General features: G+C 42.4%; 1 protein-coding gene across 1 annotated transcript in view; it reads left to right on the top strand.

Annotated features, from left to right (window-relative positions):
* nrxn3b (neurexin 3b) overlaps positions 1-24,758 on the top strand; it is a 262,834-nt gene that overhangs the window by 186,069 nt on the left and 52,007 nt on the right. Inside the window, exon 19 of the mRNA XM_076084372.1 lies at positions 10,194-10,375. Within this exon, the coding sequence (XP_075940487.1) occupies positions 10,194-10,375 (182 nt within the window). The remainder of the gene's footprint in view (positions 1-10,193; positions 10,376-24,758) is intronic.

Genomic DNA, 24,758 nt, shown 5'->3' with positions numbered 1-24,758 from the left:
GGGCAGAGTAAGGCTCCATCGCTCCTTCAGCTTGTAACTTTCTGTTTGTAGCTGTCAGCTCCCATTTCAAACTGCAATGTGTGTGTGTGAGGGTGGACTACATGCAGAAGTGCTGCTTTCATTATCACTTCCCCACACACACTTTCTGTTAAAGCCAGCTGTCTGTAGCATGAGTGCTTGAAATGAACAACAGCTATTCACCATCAAGCAAATATTGGAAATATTGGAACTGAATGCCGGTGTGGCAAAGGTGGCTGCCAGTGAGACAGATAGTCAGTGCATCTTGACTTATTACATTCTTTACACAACTAGTTTTAGGAAAACAAACCCAACTAGCAAAGTCCATTTGCTGCTGTGGTTTGTTGACATCCTGTGAAAAATAACCCTGCTGCCCTATCGGCCTCACTGGAAGAGTGTGCTCTTTATTCAGCCAAAACATGTCAACACTCTATTCTATAGAATAGCTTTGTTATGCTCAAAGTTCAATAATGAATTCAAAAGTAGTCTATTGTGCACTTTTATTTTAAAAGTACTGCTATATGAACAAAAGTGCAATAACATTTGGTTTGCAAACACTTTAAACACATCAGGTTCTTGTTAGCAGCAGTATTCCCTTTACACAGTAGCAGTTCTATCTCTTCACTATCTGTGCTCAGTGTGTGACTGTATGTGAAACGTTCCACTGCTGTGCAACAGGAATAACATGTTTCAGCACGTTTCATCAAGATGTCTGTCTTCTGTCTTCATGACAGTCAGAGCATGTGAATGCAGCTCTACTGTTCATCAAATAATGCTGTAACTCCGAGGTGATGACGGTTACCCAGCGATGTCCAGTAGTCTCCAGTGAGAGCAACAGCTGCTGCACGTTGTAACGCCGTCACTTTAGTCGTCCTCTCCTTTAATACAACTCGTGTATTCTTCTTGTGATGGTGCGTCTTGAGGCTCATAGGTTCCGTCATTCGTTGCGATCCTAAAGCTGCGTTCACACCAAACGCGACGCGAACGCACCTTGAGAACGTTCCTCAGACCGACATCTTCCACAACACTAACCGGCTGCAGTGTGTAGATATCCACTTCTCTGTGGCATTCGTTAGCTTGTCTTGCTTTTGTTTATACTTCTCCCACACGCTGCATCAACGTAGTCTGCAGAAGACTTCCTCCACCGCTGCCAGTGAGCAACGGACTTTCAAAATGTAAAAAATGTAAAAAATGCGTTAACGAGCGATAAAATAATTGTCGGCGTTAATTAATTAACGCGTTAACGTGATAATAACACGTTAACTTGCCCTGCACTGTAAATATTATAAAATAAGATTCTGGGACCATGAAGGAATTTAACCACACCCCTCCTCAGCCCCCAATTTACTTTATTAATACAATAAAAAGACAAGTTCGTCATGAAATGTTTGGCCTCCAAAAATGTGTAGGCACTGGGTGTTTTCTGTCATCTTCCCTTTTAATGGATCCTTCATGTTCTATGATCTCTTGGTTGACTTTCAATTTCACCCACAGTTGGATGAATAAAGCTTGTGCCGTTCCTTTTGACTTTGCAGCTGACGCAATGTCCACATTTCTTGTCATCACTGTTTGTAAAGGACAAAGAACAACCGATCTTGTTATGCAGTGTTGGTACAATCTAATCTCTCACCACTCCTTGGACCAAAAAAGGCAAGTTTGTAAAAAGTTCAAAATGAGTAAATGTGACCAACTGGGGTTTGAGTCATAAAGGCCTTGGAATAAGATCAGTGGCTGAGATTCTGTGTTGTATTTGTGTGTGTTATTCAGTTATTGAAGAGAGACGGGGGAGAGGGAGACAGACTTAGAGAGAGTGAGGAGGAGAGGAGTGCTGGGCTCTCCATGAAGCCTTGGCAAAGGCAGACAGAATGCGCTATCCTCTAGGGAAGATTCAATTATAAATGATGCTTCCACTCGGACCCATCTTGGAATCCCTTATTCTTTAGCAGATCTTCTTCACCTAATCCTCAGCAGGGTTTGGTGTGGCCTGTCTCTGAAGTGATATGCCTCACACACATTGAGTGTCATGCATTATGAATGATGGGAAGGAGACACTCATGTCCTAATTTCGCTGAGAGCAGTGTGAACATCAACACTAGAGCTGACAGAGTGCTAATTTTCACCGTAGAAAGGAGCAGGATTCAGTCAGATTTTAAAGAGCTTTAGTGTCCCAAATATTGTTTGTGTTTATGCCGTCTCAAGCTGACTCTTCTCCACCTCTGTCGGCCTGTCTCTTCCTCTCTTCCCCTGCATCCTTGTCCTACCTCGCACCTTCTTTCCTGTCATGTCTCTGCAACATCTCGCTCTCCTTTCTAAAAATTCTTCAGCTGGCAGCGTAGAGCATTAAAGTCAGCAGACAGGTCATCTTTGTAGCCTGGAGTGCTGAAATCCCCCCCTCTCCATCCCCCTCCCTCTCTCCCCCGTCCTCTGAAATCCTCTTGTGAGAAGAGTGAGACTCGCTATCCGAGTTCTGCAGTAATGAGGGGAGAGTTGTTATGGCTCACCTTCTGCTGCTCTCCCCTCTGTGTGTGCATGTGTGAGTCTTTGCACTTGTGTACTCACATTTGTGCCTTTGCAGTGTTACATGATGCTGAAGTGAGGATACATGACTGCTTTGTTAATGGGTGTCTGTGAGTCCTTCGTCCTCCTCTTCTGTAGCGATCTGAGGGGGATTTGACATGCCATCTGAGTAAGGAACCAATGCCTTTTGCTGTTGCTCCGAGAGAAATATCTCGCTTCAAGCTACTTGACTCTCTCTCTGTCTGTGTTCCTCTGTTCTCCATGTCGTTCTCTCTCCTCCCCCAAAAAGTGACTCTTCCAACACTCTCCCCTGCTCTCCCTCTCCACATCTCCCCACTTCTGCCTCCACAACACGATGGCAAATCAAGCTGTTCGTCATGGAAGTATGTCCCCCACCAGTGAACAGTGACAAAAAAAAGAAAGGAACCTTTTTTTAGATTGAGCCATCTCGCCGTGTGTTGCGTCATTGGAAGTCATCGCACCTCAAGCGTTTCTGAGCACAATCCAATTACATGCATCACACATTCATTTCAAGATACAGGGAAGAACTGTTGTGGAAGACATACGGTGATCTTTAACAGTCGGCTTGTTCATTAGCCAGGTTAGTCCCAGGAATATGGATACATGTTATGTTCCCAACAGTAGTGGTGGTTTGGTATGAACCACGGAACACAACAAACTAGCAGGGAGTGAACCGAGTTCGGTGTCCTCATGTTATTCCCTATTTCTAATTAATGCTAATTAATCAGAATAAATGAAAACACCTGTGTGTGTGCAGAGGCTTTAAAGAGTCTTACTGTATACAATACTGTACCAGCGCTACTGGTGCTGAACCTACAGACTCACCACATGAGTGACAGATTTGAATTAAAGAATCACATATCTGGTTGATTCAAATACACAGTTAATAAGTCGGTGTTGCTTAACCTGATGAGAGCTGAGCTTTCTCAAACAGAAATATTGAAAGATTTTATTTCCTAAAAGACAATTTGTTGCAAGAAGACACAATGGCCTGACAATTGAGTACAAGTAAGACATGACAACACATGTATTTTTCTATGTTCCGTGGGTTACACTATTACAACGATTAGTTGATCGGTCGATCAGTAAAATCAATTGAAGCTTCTGATATTATATGTTGACATATTGTTCCAGTCATTTTCCCAAAAAAGGGCATTTTTTTTGCCTTTATTGACTTTTCACAGACTAAACAAATTATCAATAAATTGAGAGATTGATTCATCAGTAATGACAATGCTCATTGTCTCACTCCTAGTGATGGTTTCTGAAGAGCCAATGTAATTCTGTGGGGGACTCAAACTGTTTCCATCCTGGTAGTGTTGACTCAGCTCCCAGCTAATCCAAATATGGGCAAAGAGTTGGAGCTGAGGCGGATTAACGCAGCAGAGGAGACAACTAGACCTGAGACAGTACCCACCTGTCAGTCAAAGTGATCACGCCCTTAATTATTCATAACTGAAATCCTTAATACAATTTTAATTGGGTGAGTTATATAAACAGTCATCCCCGTACAGCTGTCATGAAGGGGGAAATCAGCTATAGAGATTAAAAGCACTTCTCTTATACCAGGCTGTAAGCATGTTCATTTCTGTAAAGGTGGGTATTTTAACATGGGGCTCTGTGGGGATTAACTTGCTATTGGAGCCAGCCTCAGGTGGCCATTTGAGGAACTGCAGCTTCTGTCTTTATTTTTCAGCACCAGATGTTTACACCAGTACAGTATGTTCATGTGCTGCCTGTTGACATTGCATGTTTCCCGTCACCTGCACTCCCTCTGCACTGGCACCCACAACCAACTCCAACAAAACTGTCAGCACTAAGTCTCACAGAGAGGCGTTGTTGGGCAGCTGTAGCACAAGTACAACCACTGTAGTATTTGACTGCTCACTCCCAGCGAGTGGATCTGCTGCCCAGCGGCTCCCACTTTATCGTTCTGGCTGCTTTGGAGCCTGAGCTGCAGCAGAAGCTGAGCCTCTGCCTCGCTTTGTTGCATTTGCTCGTGGGTTCTGGCTCATAAAGTTACAATATGACTCAGACATAGAATGTAGTGTAATCCATACAATTCTCTGTCCACTCTGTCGACTGGGAGATCACTTTCTATAATCAGACTGTGTTGTGTGTTATCGCCTAGTTTCCTGCCACATTTGGCATTCCATCAAATTCCTTTCAAATGATCATACCTGATACAAAATAATTTCATACATATAAATTAGGCTGAAATTATTAGTATTTAATTCAGCAATTTTGCTAAAGGAAAATATTGGTAAGAAACCATAAACAACTGTGTCTTAATCCCAGTTCTGTATGTGTTTTACAGTGTGAGAGAGAGAGAGAGAGAGAGAGAGAGAGAGAGAGAGAGAGAGAGAGAGAGACAAGACAGAGAGAGAGACATAGACAGAGATACAGAGAGAGAGACATAGAGAGAGACAGAGAGACATAGACAGACATACAGAGAGAGAGAGACACAGAGAGACATAGAGAGAGAGAGAGAGACATAGACAGACATACAGAGAGAGAGAGAGACATAGAGACACAGAGAGACAGAGAGAGAGAGACAGAGAGAGAGACATAGAGAGAGAGAGAGATAATTCAATCATCAGCCTCGTCCCTCACTATCCCAGAGGGAAGAGGCAACAGTTGGAAATATGAATTATGAAATAATAAGAGTAAAATGGAGATAAATCCCAGTGATTACACAGCTCGGTATCTCACAATTTGATTCCTCTGTCAATGATTCTTTATTGTAGTTGTGTGAAGGACAGCAAGCCTAACAATTCTCCATGTATGATGCACGGCAGGCTAAAGCCTTGTAATGATAACAGTTCTTTTGAACGTGATTGAGGAGGCAATTTCATTTTGCATCTCACTTTCAGGATGTTTTTTTTTAAGCCTCCTCTTTCTTTTCCTCATTCTCCGATGGCAGAGAATTCGACCACATCAAACCGTGTTTGTCTTCCTTTCTCGTCCCCCGGGGCGCCAGCGCTGTGGAAAGCCCAAGAGACAATAAGGGGAAACACATAAAAGCACATAAACGACACACACCAAGGAGAGGGAGTGTGTGTGTGTGTGTGTGTGTGTGTGTGTGTGTGTGTGTGTGTGTGTGTGTGTGTGTGTGTGTGTGTGTGTGTGTGTGTGTGTGTGTGTGTGTGCATGCATACTTACACATAGAGTTCAAGTTTAGAGCATTTACCCACTGCAGCTCTGTGCCTCGTGGGTAGCTGGCAGTGCCTTTTTCTTTATGGCTGCCCATGCACACATCCACATACAGGTACATGCACACACACACCCCATCCAACTTCTGCTAGAATAAAAAAAAGTGTTGACCACCGCCTCCCTGCAGCCTGTTTAGTTGGACAGACAGTAACAGACTTTTACTGTAGGTCTTCTACCAGCTGCCTCTAAACAGAGGGTTTTATCACCGCATGGTGTGAAGCAACCAATTACCGGTTATAGCAGACATGCCCCATGGCAGCTGCTCTGTTGCCCTTTTATAGATAGCATCGTTGCCTGGCGCAGTATTAATGTGTATGTGAACGATGAGGGAGGAGAGCATGCTAACATGCCTGTAAATATTTGATGTAAATGTTTAAATGTACACTGAGCTGCAGCAGAGGCCTTCAAACTGTTTTCTATTGAAACTAGTGAGCTTCCCTCATTTCTGACTCTATGCGAAAATACCTCCCTCTTTTTTTTCTTCTTTTTTTCTAGTTGGGTAATGTCATGTGGGGGCCTGAAGGACAGGACATAGTTCTGTCCTGCAGACAGGTGTCCTGACCTTCTGTCTGCACTCCCACGCCTCGGGGGACCTCTGCGAAATAGTGGCCAAGGCTTTGACCTCGTCTCACATCTACAGTTTGTCTCTAAACGGAGGCCCACTGCAGATGCAATGAATCACAACACTGGAGAGTTGTTCGCAATATTATTGCAAACAAAATACTATCTGAGTGGATATGTTCGTTGGCTAGCTTGCCAAATTCCTTCACCAGCTAACAAGATCCAGGATGCAGCTTGTGTATTATGACAAATGCTGTCAATTTGATTGAATGGTCTAAATATATACAGATTATAACATTATTCTACATATGATATATGTTTGTAATGTCATGTCAAGTCACTGTTATGGCCGAGGCCCAGGATTCTCTCTTGTACCAACAGAGTGCAGGTGTGTGAGCAACAAGATGCTGACTGATCACTTAACTGCCACCGTATTATTGATATCGAGGAGCACCTTTAACAATAATCAAAGAAAAATCATTTTCATAATTACTTTCAGAGTGTTTCCTATCTCCCTTCAGACAAATAAATGGACCACTCATATGCTACAATTAGATTTCAAATGGCCCCCCTCCAATACCCACTGGCCATGCCAAGATTGCATTATTCACATATGGAGATGAAAGTCCCCTCTGATCCACCAAAATAACATCTTGTGCAGTAATCTGTTTGTAGATTTGATTCCTTTGATGATATTTCCCCTGAAGTTGGCTTTTCACCAGGGCATCATAGCCGTGAAAGGCATGTATGTAGGATGCTTCATTTCTGCTGTTCGCTGGCATGGCAGTCAGAAGAATGACCACGGGAGCCGTTAAAAGGTCTGCAGTAATTACAAGAAAGAAAAGACAGGGGAACAGGAAGTAGAACAGCAAACTTGTCAGAGGATTTTTACATTATCCAAAAAGCAAACAACAAATTAGACAGCTTTAACCGTTACCTTGTAACCGCATTTGTTTCATGAATTTGACTGGACAAACATTGCTAATGCTGTATCAAAGTCTTTGTTACCAAGTGTACAAGTCCATTACTTTGGCACACTGCTACAGAGATCCCCATCTTTAAAGGTTGTCTAATTAATGAATGCTATTCTTTTTTTTTGTCACTCTGGCACTTTTAATTACATGCACATTTTAAAAGCTTTTTGCCAAACTACTAATGCGAGATCTTCTTGCTAATGTAGAGTAAACACTACGTCAAAACAGCGAGAGCAATACGTGTTGATTTATTTTATTTCAATGATTAAAAGTTCCAGCCTTTTTTTTTGCATTCTGTTTTCGGTGTAGCAAATTTTTTATACGAGTCAAAAAAAAACTTGAAAAGACTATTGCTCATTAACAGCTTTGGGTGAATGCCAAATGAGGTGTTAGTCCAAGTAAGTGAGAAGAGGCATGCTGAAATAGGCTACAAAAGTTTAAATATGCCATCGCTTACCCTCTTCCATCTAATTAGTCTCCTCGCAAAATCGCTGAAATTCAATTATGTTGGTGCTTCTTACATCCACACTTGAGGGGAAAAGCCCTCTTGCCTGGAAAAGCCTTTTTGCTCTGTAGTGCAGTTATTCAAATGAAACTCTTGACCTTGGGATTTCCGCCGAGCACTCACAGTCGGTAACCAACCACGCAGTTCTTTTTCTCCATTCAAGTCTTCAGATGAATGTCAGAAATGATGACACACTTTGATAGCTTTGCCCACAATGAATATATGAATTGATATGCAGTGGACTTCCTTTCTGTCCGACCGTACAGCCGGCGCTGTCTGGGCCGAGCAGGTTTGTAGGCAAATGTGCTACATTTCGGCGATCTCGGGTTCGCTGTACTTGTGCAGATAATCGCCCACTTGTGTGATTGTATGTGAGAAGACATCGTGTTTGTGTGTCTGCACACGTGCTTGCACACATTTGTATTTCACAATGTGCATTTGTCCCTCCGTCAGCCTGCCTTGTGTATGCGTGTGTGCCTCAGTCAGTGCGTGTGCTGCTGCCTGTGTGCGTTTCATGCTGAACATTGTCTGCCTGAAACACTAAGCAAATCTCCTCAATGTGATAATTGGCTCCCCGGGGTGCTTGTGTCTTTGCTGCTCATCATCGTCATCCCCTCCAGAAAAAAACGAGGGTGTGTTAGATGATATAGGCGAAGTTTGCTCGTTTGCCGGGAAACTGATCCCAAGACTGCCCGAACTCTTTTGGCACCAAGAAACTTTGAGGCACTGAGACAGCGGGGCAGATCCGGTGTAACCTGGCTGCAGGCTGCTATCAGGCATTGTGTCATTGTTGTCAGCCAGACGCGATGCCATAGAGGAAATTAAGTATTTGAGGCAGGTGATACATGATGCAAACATCAGCGTCAATGGCTCCAATGTCATTGAGAGCAATCGAGAGATTTTATTGTTTCTCTTCAGGAAAGAAAAATAAATCTCAATGGGAGGCGTCTGTGTTGAACCATGCCATGTAGGGTTATTAGTCAGAAGAAGTGAAGCTGTTGTTCGGGCTCGCCATGCTCCACTTGTTTAGGTATTTTTCATGTCACATAGACGACCTTAGCTGGTGCTTTGCAGCGCCGGCACCTGAGGTGTGTAAAATGCAGACCTGTTTGTGCGCCTGAAGGCAAATAGAGACACTCTATTTGCAGATAGACTCTCCCCGTCTCTCTTTCACCCTCTCATCCATATGTTCTTGCAGTCTCCAGGGTATTGTGGACCACAGAGCAGATTGTTGGCCACTTCGTAGGGAAACAGTGAGACAGCTGGGCACCCATCACAAGGCCGAACAGATGTTCAGGTGACTTGCAGAGGCAATGAACAGAAAAGAGAGGAACGACAGGGGGGAGGCAGAGGGTGATGAAAGAAAGGGATGCAGAGGGATGGTGGTGGCAGACAAAAAAATGATAATTATACATTGATGCATAAGCACAGAGACTTCATTAGCAATTCCCTGTCAGACAGGTGGGCCTAACGCTTCCCACTATCCTCAGGCCACACAAGTCTGTTTCGTCTCTCATATTGATTCACCCACTAGTATATCTGCTGTAGGTTGCCTTTGATATCTTGATTATCTTTGCCTAAATGTGGACGGGATGGCTAAGCGGCTCAAGGATTCAGTGCTTTAATTCTTAGGGAACATTCAGAAGTTGGAATTGAATTCAACCCTGCAACCACGTAATGGAACTTTTCCCTTTTTTCTGATGATAGAAAAAGGAAATCCACAAACAACTTTCACAGATTCTGTGTCTGAGGGCCAAGCTTGATCCAATCACTGACACAAATCTGCATAGTGGCTGATATAATAACAGAAACGTTCATTCTGGTGAGCTTCTCTACCCCCTTTTTTGACACACTGCATTTGTCAAATCAAACCAGACGAAGGTTCTTCAATTTTTTTTTCCCACCCCATCTCTTCTTTCTTGTGCCAGCCTTTGTTCTTTGGTTGCAGGTCTCATATATAATACATGAGGATTGGGAGACTTATCCGGTTCTGGCCGTGCTGGCTAATATTCCCTGGAAAGAAGCTATATATTTAAGAGCTGGATAGGTCATAGATGGAGCCAGGGGAGCTGCTGACTTCTACCCAAAAGGTGGTGGTGGCTGAATACAATTAAAAGCCTCAAATACAACTCGACACAATTATTTCTTAGCAGTGGCAAAGTAGCTGTAAAGGAATTACAGCAGATTTAGCCTTAATGGAGGTTTGGATCTAGTTTTGTCAGAAAAGTGTGTTGTTGGTAAAGACACTCTGCTCCCTAGTGTCTAGTTACAGAATGTTTGTACATCACAGAATTGGATTTGACCCTTTTCTCTTGTTATCTACCTCTGTTTCTCTTAGAGTACATCTAATTCCTGCCCTTTTTTTACTTCCTGTGTTTCCACAGCTGGCACCACCTATATCTTTGGTAAAGGAGGGGGTCTGATCACATACACGTGGCCCAATAATGAGAGGCCAAGCACACGGACGGACCGGCTGGCAGTGGGCTTCAGCACCACCATCAAAGACGGCATCCTCGTCCGCATCGACAGCGCCCCTCGTCTGGGTGACTACATCATGCTCCACATCGTAAGTAGTCATGACAACAGTTAATACACAGACACTCTGCTTATGGCCGTGCGGACCTCGGTATTTTTCTGACCAATAATAGCTTGACTGTGGTGCTTCAAAGACATTATACAACACCAAGATTACTGACTTGTTCATCTGATCGCCGCCATTGTTTGGGTTTGTGTCTGTGGGGGGAGGTGGTGATGTAATGAAGTGGATAATCGTATCATAGTTTAACTAGTGGACTGTTTGTAGTTCAATGACATTCATCCCCAGACAGACATCATCTGACCAATAGCTCCTGTGCGATCTAGCTGTGTTAAACAGTGGCCAGAGATGACAGCTTGGTTGCATGATCACCCCAAACTTCTTGAAATGCACATATTTATACATACACAAGTAGTAGTACCTCCGTTTCTGGACCTCAGTAATTCATAAACCCTGTGTTCAGCCATGACTTTATTGTAATTTATTCAACATCTGGTCCAAGCTAATTATGAACTGATTTATATTTATTTTAGCTCCTATCAATTAATAAAAGCTTGTTTTTTTGTCCATAAGCAGTCATATGTTTCCAGCATTACAACAACACACATAGAGAACACACCTGAGAATTATTCCATAAGGTTTACACATTGCAGTCTTCAGGCCAAATTCAGCCCATCATGCTCAAACTGAATAATACAAACAGTGCAGATCAATAAAGGAAAAAAGATAGATAACTTACTGCCCTGCTGTAAGTCTCTGCTCACCAACCCTTTCCAGAATATCCCTGCTTCTACACCACATTCAAACTGCCTCCCAGCATGAATAATGAATGCAGCTCTCCATACATATGCAGGGTGTTCCCACACATTGAAGAAACATGAGAGAAAACGGGGGGCTGCGACTTGGAATTCTTGGCCAGTCGTCCATGCATCCATGCGGCATCTTAATACTCTCACTTCACGACCTTGTGTTTGACTCGTTTACATAAGCATTAAGTATTTAAATAATCATCAACAGTAGCTCGATGAATGCAGAGCATCAAATCAGTGTGATGGAGGGGATGTAGAGGCAGCGGTGGCGGGGGGGGGGGGGGGGTTTGCTGCTGACGCCATGCTAATGCAGATTGAAAGTATTTTTCTTCTTAAAGAGCTTCCCTCATCTCCTGAGTGCTGGCCATGTGGTGCAGAAAAGCAGCCATCTGCTCTGCAAAGATGAGGGCCAACAACAAGCGCTTTTGAGCTGCCTTTACAGTATTGAGAGAAAAAGTGAATGTGTGCATGTGTTAGGTGAGAGAGGAAGTGGGATGGTGTGGATTGAGAGAAGATGATAAATATGTACAATGTGGGAAACGCCTTTCTGGGTCCCTAACGGACTGAGTAATTGAAGGAACCCCTAAAGGAAGGAAAAGGAATGCATTTTTAATTCAAGCTTTTAAGATATCACAGCATAGCTAGCCAAGCAGGGTATATCTCATGATTTGGCTGCGAGTCGTTGGGCGGTGAATGTCTTCATTCCTCCAGTCTCATGGCGCTAATGAATTCATTAATAGAAAAAACGCAACTGGAGATTTTGCTAATTCATTTAGAGAAGCAGCATGTTTGGAACATGTGGGTGATTTTTGTGCTGCATTGGTAACATTGCACTGCTAATATTTCATATGATTTATTTGCAGCAAAGGGTGTACAAACCAAGTAGGTTTTATTAAATATTAACGGTGATTGTACCCTTAAACTATAGAATACACTCCCTAGGCTCCATGTTTCCCACAATTACACTGCTATCGAACAGAGACCAAATAAAGAAAGATTGCCACAGGTGAGCAGTAAATAATTAATTAGACCTTGAGTGAATATTTAGCTGGTGGATTTGGTTTCATCTTGAGGAAAATACACCACTGCTTGACCTCACGTCTAATGTTTGTTGTTGTTATCTTCTGGATAACACATTATCATTTGCCCCATATTAGACTGTCTCTCCGGTTCTCTAGTCATGGGAATATTGAATCTCTCAAAAGGTTACCACAATATGGGTATTGAATTCACAGCTAAAACAACTTTGCTGTCTGTACAAGATTTATGTATGGTAGAAAATGCAACAAAATTAGCAGATATTTCAGACTTCAGTGAAATGTCATTAGATAATAACTCCTAATGACAGACGTCAGGTCTTCGCCGTCAGCGTTTTGCATTTTGTAATGAATCTGGAAGAAAAGGTTATACACGTTTACCCCTGTCGATTCCTGATATATGTCTAACCAGAGATCTTATCAGGCCCAGGGCCATTACCTATGCCTTTGTAATTATTAGGTCACTACTTGAGAATCAGCACACTTAAGTCCAAATACAATTGGCACATTATAACATATTGAGCAGTGGCGGACTCAGACTGTCTGAAGGGGAGGAACGACAGAAATGTGGGGCACCAGCATGCAGAAAGTAGGAGGCACTTGATCACATTTTCTCCACTGGAAGGGAACCCTAAAGGGCACTTCATTATGTTTTCTCTATTGGAAGGGAATCCTAGAGGGCACTTCATTATGTTTTCTCTATTGGAAGGGAACCCTAAAGGGCACTTCATTATGTTTTCTCTATTGGAAGGGAACCCTAAAGGGCACTTCATTATGTTTTCTCCACTGGAAGGGAACCCTAAATGGCACTTCATTATGTTTTCTCCACTGGAAGGGAACCCTAAACGGCGCTTCATTATGTTTTCTCCATTGGAAGGGAACCCTAGAGGGCATTTCATTATGTTTTCTCTATTGGAAGAGAACCCTAAAGGGCACTTCATTATGTTTTCTCTATTGGAAGAGAACCCTAAAGGGCACTTCATTATGTTTTCTCTATTGGAAGAGAACCCTAAAGGGCACTTCATTATGTTTTCTCTATTGGAAGGGAACCCTAAAGGGCACTTCATTATGTTTTCTCTATTGGAAGGGAACCCTAAAGGGCACTTCATTATGTTTTCTCCACTGGAAGGGAACCCTAAATGGCACTTCATTATGTTTTCTCCACTGGAAGGGAACCCTAGAGGGCACTTCATTATGTTTTCTCCACTGGAAGGGAACCCTAAACGGCGCTTCATTATGTTTTCTCCATTGGAAGGGAACCCTAAAGGGTACTTCATTATGTTTTCTCCATTGGAAGGGAACCCTAAAGGGCACTTCATTATGTTTTCTCCACTGGAAGGGAACCCTAAATGGCACTTCATTATGTTTTCTCCATTGGAAGGGGACCCTAGAGGGCGCTTCATTACATTTTCTCCACTAGAAAGGGACTTTTGAGGGCCCTGCACCACATGTAATCCACTGGAAGGGCACTTTAGAGGGCACTTTAGAATTTTCTCCCACTGGAAAAGCTCCCTAGAGGCCTCATTTTCAATGTCAAGGCACCCTAAAGGGCACTTCATCACATTTTCTTCACTGGAAGGGCACCCTAGAGTGCACTGTGATTTTGAGTATATGGCATGGTCGAGGCAACAACGTTTTATTTTAAAACAGTTTTAAGCATAGTTTTAGTTGCATACAGACCTTTTTTTGAAACTTCATTAGATCATGAATATCTTTGACTGACCTTGACTTTGTCTTTGACATAAGTATCTGTAGTTTGCAGTTTTTTTCTGACAGAAAAAAGGGCGAACATGGCATTTTCCGAAACAGCCAGAGCTCAGAGAAACATAGACATTTTGAGGTAAGACCCTAATCACTGACTCCCTCCATAGTCTCCCTCCCTTTTTTTCTTTTGCTTTCTTCATTATCTCCTCTCCCTCCTCTCTGTGATTAGCTTACGGCTTGTTTGGCAATCATGAATTAAAATGCTGATTGTAGTGTTTACATTTTAACTGCTAAGAACAACCGCACGCTTGGTAAAAAAATCTGAGGGGCAATTTTAGGTAATGTGCGGAGGTGAGCACGACATTTTGCCATTGCTGGTATTTCATTTTCGAGTTCATTTGATTTGTGATTTCTAATGTTGAATGTAAGACAGATGGGGACAACTTGTGTTTTATGTTGCACACAATAAAATCGAATCTGTATGTCATGGTAAGACAACGTAAAGCTGCGTGGAGAACATATATCAAAGCTGTTTGTGTCACAGGTGACTTCATAGCGTAAGATGAGTCAGAAATATGTGTGTACATTTAAATCATGACTAAGCAGTGAGCTAGATGACTCATACGGTCACCAGGATTGCAGGTGAAGATTACCCAAGACAGACACACACGCACACACTCACACACACACACACACAAAGAGAATTTCATCTCTACTACATCATTTGGGTGGAAAAACTCCCATTTTTGCCACAAAAAGACATGACAAGACTGCTTAACAGACATTGACGTAACCTTATTACAATGATAGATATGCTGATTTTATTAAAGGATCATTTTGCACCTCTGTCATAAACTGTCTGGATATTAAAGGAAAATCAGCACTGTCTATGTCTTTTAAAAGACAACCTTGTGGTATCATCAATTTGAATCTCCAGGGGCTGGGACAATCTGAAGGTAAATAAAAGATAGAGATTATGGATGCAGCAGATATATACATTAGCCTCTATGAATTCTGTACTTGTAAGCCCTAGTCTACTATCTACAGTAAGAGGTTGGATTCAGAGTCAGAGAAAGAGAGAGGAGGGTGACATGCAAACAAAGTCCTGGCCTGGGTTTGATTAGAGGACACAACAGTAACGCTGTTTACATTGTTTGAGCACTGCAGTAGAGCGGCGTGTGGTGAGGGCGAGCTGAAGCCTGGTCCATCGCGGCTCCAGTGAGCCCACCCAGACTCACTTCCGTGGAAGACGTCGTAGGTAACAAGTTGGAGTCAGGCGAGGGTGAAACGACAACGCCCCATCACGTTTCATGTCTGGCAGCTCCTTCGGTTTCCAATTAAGGGAGAAAATCACTGCAAGACACCTGACAAGATAAAGACTCTGCAAGTATCGCAGCACATTTCTGTAACAGCTAACTTAAATACAAAGTGATTACGATGGAAACTGCCGTTGCCAGTTTATGGATAACATGACATTAAGCTCCTTAAAACTGAGCTGCTTTTTGTTTGAACTATAAACCATTCTCGTTGGAAAGGCTAGTTTATTACTTGTTTGTGTGCTTTGAACCTTTCAAATTTAACAGAAATTATTTAATATGAATTTGTAGTTTTGTTTGAAAGGTGTTAGAAAGCTTTAAGTTTGTATGGTTTGTGTTTCTTCATAAAACTTTTCCCAAACACACGTGCATCTTTTTATCTTATCTCACGGGGCACGTGTTAAACACATGCGCTGACGCTCTCAATCCCTGGAGATATGAGAAATCGTTCAAACAGCAACCAATCAGGCTCATATGTGGTAAAGGCGCGACAGCACACAGACTTCCATTAGCACTTGAATTTTGCCCTCATGCTAATTCACAGGCAGAAAAGGTGCGGCTGCTGGATAATTGAAAACCCAAGTGCAGACACTCAGACACAAGATGTGGAGTGAGATGAATGGCTGTGGATGGTAAATGCTATATCGCGCAGACCATGCTGTATCCATTTTTTTCCCATCACCCTTACATATGTTACATGCATACATACACTAATGCATGTATATTTGAATGTATTAATGAGGGAGTGCAGATGCATAATTCATTCAGTTCCTCACTCATTCCTGTCTCTTCACATCCATCCATCAGCTGAATGTGTTTATGTCTGACATTGTCTTTCTCCCCATCTACCTCCCCTCCTCCCTTTTACCTCCCTCACCCTCTGACAGACCTAATATAAGATGTTGGATGTGTACCTGTGTGTATCAGCGCCTTTATGACCAGCAATGTATTGCCTCTATCGAGTTACCCTACCTCGGCAGGGAAAGATAGATATTATCGCGGTTATGGCTCATGGCCTCTGATAACATTACAGCTTCTTATTTGAGTTTGTATTTCCTTACCTCCCACATTTGATTCCCCCCACGGAAATAAAGAGCTGGGAAAATATACCTCGCATCTGTTTTCACAACTAGTTGCACGCAGTACACGCAGTCAGCATTATGATAACTTTGTTGATAAATAAGTATTTCTCTGAAGCTGAGAGTCATTTTTATCTCTATTGCTTTGATATTCAGATTTTCACTGTGATACAACAGACTGTATTGTTTTACCTTACAGCTTTTATTTTAACTAATGATTCAATTGTCTTTATCAAATCAGTAATGTGATTGGCACCAGCACAGGTTGCCTCCTTTGAGGTCAATATGTAAGAGCAGATTATTAGCACCATACCGTCCCTGAGGGTGACTCTGTTGACATAATGACTTTTCACAGCAGGCTGAGCACAACTACCACGCTAGCTGCCAGATGGTGAGTGGGCATGTGTGTGAGGTAAACCTTTACATGCTACAGCAGGTACTTCCATGAGACGCTCTGAAGCCCTAGAAGATCATCAAGGATCATTCATGTTTGTTGTTATTGGGGATTTTAAGGTTGTGTTCGCTGTGGCAAATTTTATTTTACAGACAATACAGAATTTACTTGACAATTAGTACAATTTCATGCTATTTTATTAGATTGCTAATCTAAATGTTGCTGTGGCACATTTACAAACATTGGACACTAAACTTCTTGTGCTCACTGTCGGTGTTGGCAAAATGTTTGTGTGGTCATGACCGGATTAACCTGCTGGGGAGTCTCAGGGCAACACGTTTGCTGTTTAACATCCCACTCCTAACCCTCAACTCTGGGAATTTTGTTTACCATGTTGCCTCCAAGTTTGCACGTTGTACAGTTCACACAGCAGGGTATAGTATTAATGTCCAGTGAACCAAACAGTAGGCTACGCCGATTAGGATGGACTTTTATTCTCCCGATATCGATTCTATTACTCAGGGTAACGACCATAGACTTCTTTCACAGCAGATATTTTGACATGTTACAGCAGGAACAGCACTGGGTGTGAATAATAAAATGAATCATGGCTAAATTTCTTGTAGCTGCTTCAGTTCCATGCATGCTGGCTCACTGTCACACTGTCATGGCTCACTGGGACACTTGAGCAGCCCACATCCATCGGTAATGTTATCAGAAACACATGGTTGTTTCCTACCATGACAAGTCAAAGTGTCTGCTGTGAAAAAGGGATATTGGAATCATTTTTATGTAAGCTAAAATCAATGGAATGAATTATGGAAGAAGTGAATTATACATACAGCCAGTACGCTGATCTGCTTAATTAAGACTCATACCAATCCATTGGTAGCACCTATGATGGAGTAACACTACCTGGTCAGTTAGCTGCTTTGTTGAGGAACATGCGCCATATGAACACAGAAGGAAATAAGATGATAAGGGTCCTAAAACTAGATTCTGCATAAATAATGCAGTTGATATTGTACTTTAGTGGTGCAAATTAATTCATGATTTAATGCAACCAACTGACATTCAGTGATACTGGGACTTAAAGGGCCCTTGTAGGGTTCGGGGCCTCGAGGCAGTTGTTTGCTTTGCCTGGTTGTGATTCTGACTAGTGCTGCCTACTCCTGAAAAAAACATCCCTGTAAATTTCACTTGCTTTTTCAAAGGAGAACTTGAGTGAAAATCTCTTTGCTGTGGTTATTTTTGCAAAAGTGGACCATCTCCAGACCGTGGTTCTGTTGTATTCGAGGAAACTTTGTTCTTACCGTCAATGTAAATTCATTAATTGATGTAAAACCACGTCTCACAGTGTATTTACTAAATTAAATAGACATATTACACACCAGTCTAGGAGGAAGAGGGCCGACTGTCCTATTTAGCTTAGTTTTGTTCTTCTGACATTTCTTTTCTCCTTCTCTTTGCTGATCCTGCCCTCCTGTCTCAGCTATAACCATAAAATAATATGTAAATAATATAAACATCTTCACAACAATCTCCTCCTGCTTCCCTTTTAACAGGCTAACGTATACTCTCTGCCAAACTATAAAGAATGTAATAACTACATAGAAATCGTCTCACTGATGTTCTCGTTTGCTGAAGTAGGTCAGATAGAGGCATCAGTATTCAATTTGTTTCATAACTAGTTTAAAAACTCCTTGTAGTAACTTTAAGGATGAAGTGTTTGGTGCCTGTGATCATTAATAACTAACTACTTCAACAGACACCTTCACTTTAACTGAAAACACAGAAAAGAGATCCACAGACGCACTTAAATCCACATTACACAGAAAGCCTCTTTGCGTCTTGTATTGTCTCAAACAGAGCATGCATGGATACACAAAAACATGTGTACCACAAGTTCTCACCCTCTTTAGCTCTCCGTCTCTGGCTCCCAAAACACCCACCCACACTTTCACTCATTCTCTCACTCTCTTCACTACGGCCATGTACATATAGAAACACACACACACATACACACACACACATACGCAGGCTCCTTCAACAAATTCTCACACCACGGTACACTGGCACTAACTCTCCAAACCTGATACCAGGGCTCTTCAGGGACATCTGCCTGTCACTCATCCATGTCAACCAAAGGCCCTTTGGGGGGGAACAGTTTACGTAGCAGACCCTCTGACACAAATACACACACTCACACACACACACGCACGCACACACACACACACACACACACACACACACACATTTCTGTAGAGCAACAGCAAAGTAATAAGCGCTCAAGTTAGACAAACACAGCAACATTATTACAATGTAGCCATGTGGTCCTTGGCCTTAGCCCCGGCCTCAGCGAATGTATATTTCATGGACTAAGATGAAAAATTCAATGAGGAAGAACAAACGCCTCCCTCTCCCTACTTTGCTCTCTGACAGACACCCCCCCGGGGGATGCTCGTGTTTTCACAGCTTCATGGTAGGACATGAATCCCATTCTCACAGTGATGAAGAGACAGGAGGAGAAGATGAAAGAGACAGAGAGTGGAGCATCGTGTACATCCAAAAGTAGAACAAATACAAGAGGCTGAATGAAGAGGAGGTGGGAAGAAAGGAGTTGGGGAGAGAGATGTGGGTATTTTAGAATTCAGAGAAGGATCAGAGACAAACTTGGTTCAGATAGGTCTCAGCACATTGGCTGTGAATTCCAAATTATGTGTTGCCTTTCTGTCTCACTCTGATGCCCTCCCCTCCACCCGCTACCAGCTTTCCCCTTCTTATCTCCCGCTCCTTCTTATCTCTCCCCCTCTCTCTCTGCTACACTGCCTCAGCACTATTGTTTTCATACTAACAGCTAGATTGGGCGTTGGTAGCTGATCGGTCAGTCTGTTTGAATTCAGCTGCAGTGCGAAAAATATCTCCACTCAAGCTGCTGGTAGAGGCCAAGGTTATGTTCACAGAGGTGCAGACAGACTGGCCATTTTAAATCCAGGACTCTACTCTACTAAACCAGTTGTTTTTTATGTCATCAGAGATTTCAGAATACCAGTGTTTGACATAATAAAACATTAACGTAATGTACTATTTACTCGACAGCAGATATAATTGCAGTTGAGTTGCATTACTTTTCTCTGTCAAATCTGCCGCACACACTTGTTGAATCGTCTGTATTCAACATAAAGTGACACATTTTGGAGCCATTAACTGACCGTAAATAACAAGGTATAAATAACTGTAAACTGCAGGCACACATGCAGTCTTCACAGTGAAGCTACTGGGTTCACACAGCCTCCAACTCTGAGCAAAACCTCTACCTAGTTTCCAGCTGGCCACTGGCTAGCTAGCTAGCTAGCTTTGGAGTTACTGTAAAGCAAATAGAGAGCAGAAGTGAAGCGCAGCTAAAACAGATTAGACAAATGACATTATTGGATATTGTGGATGTGTACACACATGATAACAAATTATTAAGAAATCATTAATTTAGTTGGAATCAATAATCTGACATTTTGGAAAAGATTTGTATTCACTTAGAATAAATGAGAAGATGGAGATCACCCTGATGATCTGTTGGTGCTATCAACAGATATAAAATGCATAGAAACAGTAAAGAGGAAGTATACTGCCCAACACTGGTCCTAACAACATAGAACTTTTGAAGTAACTGCATTTACACTACATGCTCTCTGAGATCCAAGCACCTGACGTCAGTCAGCACTGCCACCATCTTATAATTTCCTCTATTCACCCAGCTCCAGACGCTATGCTGTGCTTGGGTGATGTGCGGGACAGCTTGTGACAAGCACCTAATGAAAGATCAGATGGATTTTGAATCGATGGAGGTTTGTCTCACACACAAGGCTCGGTGCCATCTCGGCTCCAAAAACACTCCTAAATCTCTACGTTTACCCATTACAGCCACTCAGCGCTCCTCTGCGCTCACCTGAGCCGCCACAGGACAAAGACACAGATAGGAAGAGAGACATGGAGAGACAGGTGGGGGGAATAAAACCAAATAAAAGAAAGAGATTCACATTTTAGCAAATTGACTCTCTCGGATTATCGACATGGCGGTGTGGGGGGGGGGATGATAAACGTCAACATTAGAAAATAAATCTAGCGAAAAGAAAGCAAAAAAAAATCTTAAGCCTTCAATGACGGTGTGGCAGATTGGCTGGCTCACAAACACACAGGTACATACACATATGTACACACTGCAAATGTATTCATGGAGGATTAAGCGCCAGCAAGAATTTGTTTTTTCCTCTCTGTGTCTCTCTTGCTGATAAAAAAAGAGGGGGTTTAAATTTGAGAGTGAAGCTCCTTCACAGATGGATTGAAAATGTGAAAGTGAGTACCTGTGCATTTTACCGAGTGCGGGTTAGTATTTTCTTAATCTTCCCATTATTGACTCTCACCATGAAAAGCTCTATTGACAAGGAGACAAAGAAAACTATATCACTTTTTTATGAAGCTGGGATCATCAGAAAACCAATCTATAGGGATAAAAGATATTTCCTACTGGATGACTCTTATAGAGGATTATTATAAGCAATGAATCACTGAAGGTTATGGAGTCTTTCTCAAAGTTGTATTGATCCCCTAACGTTCTGGGCAGCAGTGGGGCAGATGGCCAAGGACATGACACGCAAGTCTTCCATCTCCACATCTCTTGTTCTGCTCCTCCGTTGCCCTCAGCCATTTCCTCTGTCTCTCTAGTGTTGAAAAAAACCAACATATTTTCTATTTTTAGTGTGAGCTCCAGTTCTGCAAAGCACTCCTTTTGTGCCCCAGCAGGCACACACATAGACACGCATGTGAACAGCCTATCTCCTGTAAGGTTAAAGCTGGCTCCGAAGAGGCCACGACCATCGATAGAATCCGGTCTTATTGGGCGCAAGTGGACCAATGGGGTTATGACCTTTTTATCTGGATGGCATTATTTGTCTAACTCTGAGACGTGTGTATTCACGTGTTGACTTCCTTCTGTCTAGTTCATAGTTTTTGCAAGAGGTGACTTTTAAGGTTGGGGCAAAGGCAAATGGAAGGAAGAATACTCCTATTCTTTGAACTATCATATTTAATCAATCCTCACTGCATTCTGGCAATTGTTTTCTGTCGAGTGCTCACCTTGAGCTATTCCAAAGTAACGTCTCTTGTCTGACTTTGGTTCTTCCTCAGCAGAATACAGAAGCTTTACGTTACAGGTCCTATCATTTCCTCTAGTTAGAAAGGAACTGATATGTAACTGTAACTTCTCAAGAAAAGTCTTTAAATGGACTGTGTATTTTAAAACGAATTAATTGTAAAGTGAACATATTGTTCTACTAGTTAGGGCACAGCAGGTCAGTTAAACATGCAAAACTATAAAATGTGTCCATGAATGCAGTTTTCAATTGCAGGCTAGTATTGCATTCAACAAATACGGGATGGAAATGTTGTATGCTTTACTCTTCTTTGTTTATTTAATAACTTCAGTTACATTACAGATTCAGATTATTGATACAAAATATAATCAACGAATAAAGGATGCCATCGTGATATCACCAGGGTTATCTCAAACTTCCAACAGAAATCCTGCTGTTACAAACAGCAGGACCTAAATGAAAAGATATTATCGCTTGCACTATAGGAAATGTAGGATCCAATAGTTTTGGTGCTTGACCCATTCTAGCAAATAAAAGTCACAATATCTCAGCCTCTTCTTCACCTTCATTTTTAGTCTCACATATAGAAATGCAAGTTTAAAGATTAAATTAAAAAGTACTAAATGCCGGAATGCTGGAGAGTATTACAAAAAAATACACATCATCTAACTTTAGAGAATAAAAGTAAAATGTTCTTTTTAAGGTGTTAATCATTTTGTTCTGTGTGGAGTGAGATTAGGATCAGGGGTCATCATGTAAATATAGTCATAGCTGTGTGTTTAAACCAGTCCTTTCCTCCCCTCCGTCCTGCCCTCTGGAAGATCTAAGCCCACGGCCATGACAGTATGAGTCAGCACAAAGGTGACAGATGTAAAGACCATGAACATGGGTGAAAGCACACTTCCCCCCCACCACTGAATTATATAGCCCTTTGATTACGTGCGTTTGAAGGCTGAAGGTATGGTTTATTCATTCTTCCCACATTATCTTTATTCACATCTTGCTAGACATGCCAGACTGACCCAAGACCAGAAATGAAAGGCAGATCTCTTTTCTTTCATGATTAAACCAGCTCATTCACTTGAAAATACAGCACTCATCATGTTTTCTCTATTGCTGATAAGACTCACGTGTTCTTTGATAAATAGCCATTCTTGACATACACATGATGCAATTGCACACATTTTAGAAACAAAGTAGAGCTGTTACGTGTGTTATAATGTGTTGGCTGTTTTCCAGCAGGCTTCTGCCTGGACAGCAATTAATGTCATTTGGAGCGAAGAGGGACCTCGTGACTCATTACATATGCCTTTTGCTCGGAAAAGCCTCTAAGGGACCTTCTCCTCTTGTGTGCCAATGCTGCCACTCGGGGAATGGTACAAGTTGGATAACACTCTAATTATAAAATTCACTATGAAAAATGTCATTTGCAGTGCTGGCAGGGAGGAGATTAAACCGTGTTTTGGCTTTAGTTTGTTTGAGCTTCTTGTGCCCACAGACTCTATAGTTACTGTATGGATACTGTGTGGTTTTGCAATTATTGTCTAACTGCCTGAAGTGTTAGTTTTACATTTCCTGAATGGATATGTATGGCCAAAGCTATTGAAGAAGAGTGCTATTGGCAGGAAGCTTAAAAAAAGTCATCAGCAACTGAGAAAAAAATGATTGAATGATGAAAAATGTTTTGACAGTGTCAGCCATGTATATAGACATTATACAAAGCATCCTCAGACATTGTTTCACTAGCTTAACTGTCCATCTCAGCGGAAAGGGGGGATTGAGATACATGGTGCATTTTTATGCTATTACCTGTGTCAACAGTCGGGGTGAATGGACAAGGAGGCCCATCTGTGCCTCGCATGGCTGATCCTGGTGGACCTTCCCTCTCCACTACTGTAACCTGTTCACAGTCCTGGCTCAGTGGAGCGCACACTGGCAAATAGCGGGCGGAGAGGGGTGGGAGAGGTAGAGAGAATGAGAAAGAGGACAGTGACAGGGACGACTAGAGAGAAGGATTGTGATGGGGAGAAAGAGCACCAGACAGGGCTACAGATATGGAGAGAGAGGAAAAACAGTGATAGATGGAGGTAGAGAGAGTCAGTGCAGTGTGTCTAATCTCCCTTCAGGGGCGGTGGTGTAAGGACGCCTCCTCTGACAGATAAACTCACCCGATAGCGAGGCCGAAATATCACACGCACCAGTAGTGGAAAGTAATTATGTCCGTTTTTATTTGAATTATTCCATTTTATGCTACATTTTACTGAACTAGACTACGGTTTTGAAGCCTCCAGTTTGGCATGTTGGCCGTCACCATCTTGGCTTTTTACAACCAGAAGTGACTTTCATTGCCTTAGAATGAGCCCTTCATATCTACATAAGGAGCGGGTGCTCTTCATGGTGTCCGCCATGTTGCACCACCATGTTTCTACAGTAGCCCACAAACCAAAAACTGGCTCTAGCGAGAGCCTTTGGCATTTATACGTTACCTGAAGGCCACTGTAGTTCTCCAACATGCTTGGAAAGGGAGGGGTTTACGGAGGGGTATTCAGTTGGATGCAGTCTGCAACCTCACCACTAGATGCCACTAAATCCTACACACTGCTCCTTTAATACTGAACTTGTCACATGTCCAAATTGCACCAAATTCGACACAGCACTACCCTCTGTCATCAGCAATACACCTGTCAAGTCAAATCAAACGAACGGTTCTCGAGATATGCGAAAAACCCACAGACAGAGATTCCTTGCTTTATTGTTAGATAGCTTGTAAAAGATTAGAGTACTTCTTCAGCCACCTGGCCCAGAGTCTCCACAGCATCTGGCACAGAGAAGGAGGCAGCACCTTGTTTCCATACAGCTTTGGTGAAAGAAGAAGAAGAAGATGGAGTGTGGTTTTGTTAGTGGTGCAGGGAGGTGAAAATAAAAGC

This window comes from Anarhichas minor, unplaced genomic scaffold (assembly GCF_050575085.1).
Source record: "Anarhichas minor isolate MPS153535 unplaced genomic scaffold, ASM5057508v1 ptg000136l, whole genome shotgun sequence".
Lineage (NCBI taxonomy): Eukaryota > Metazoa > Chordata > Actinopteri > Perciformes > Anarhichadidae > Anarhichas > Anarhichas minor.
The sequence above is the reverse complement of the archived record's forward strand: the minus strand, read 5'-3'. Positions and strand labels throughout refer to the sequence as shown.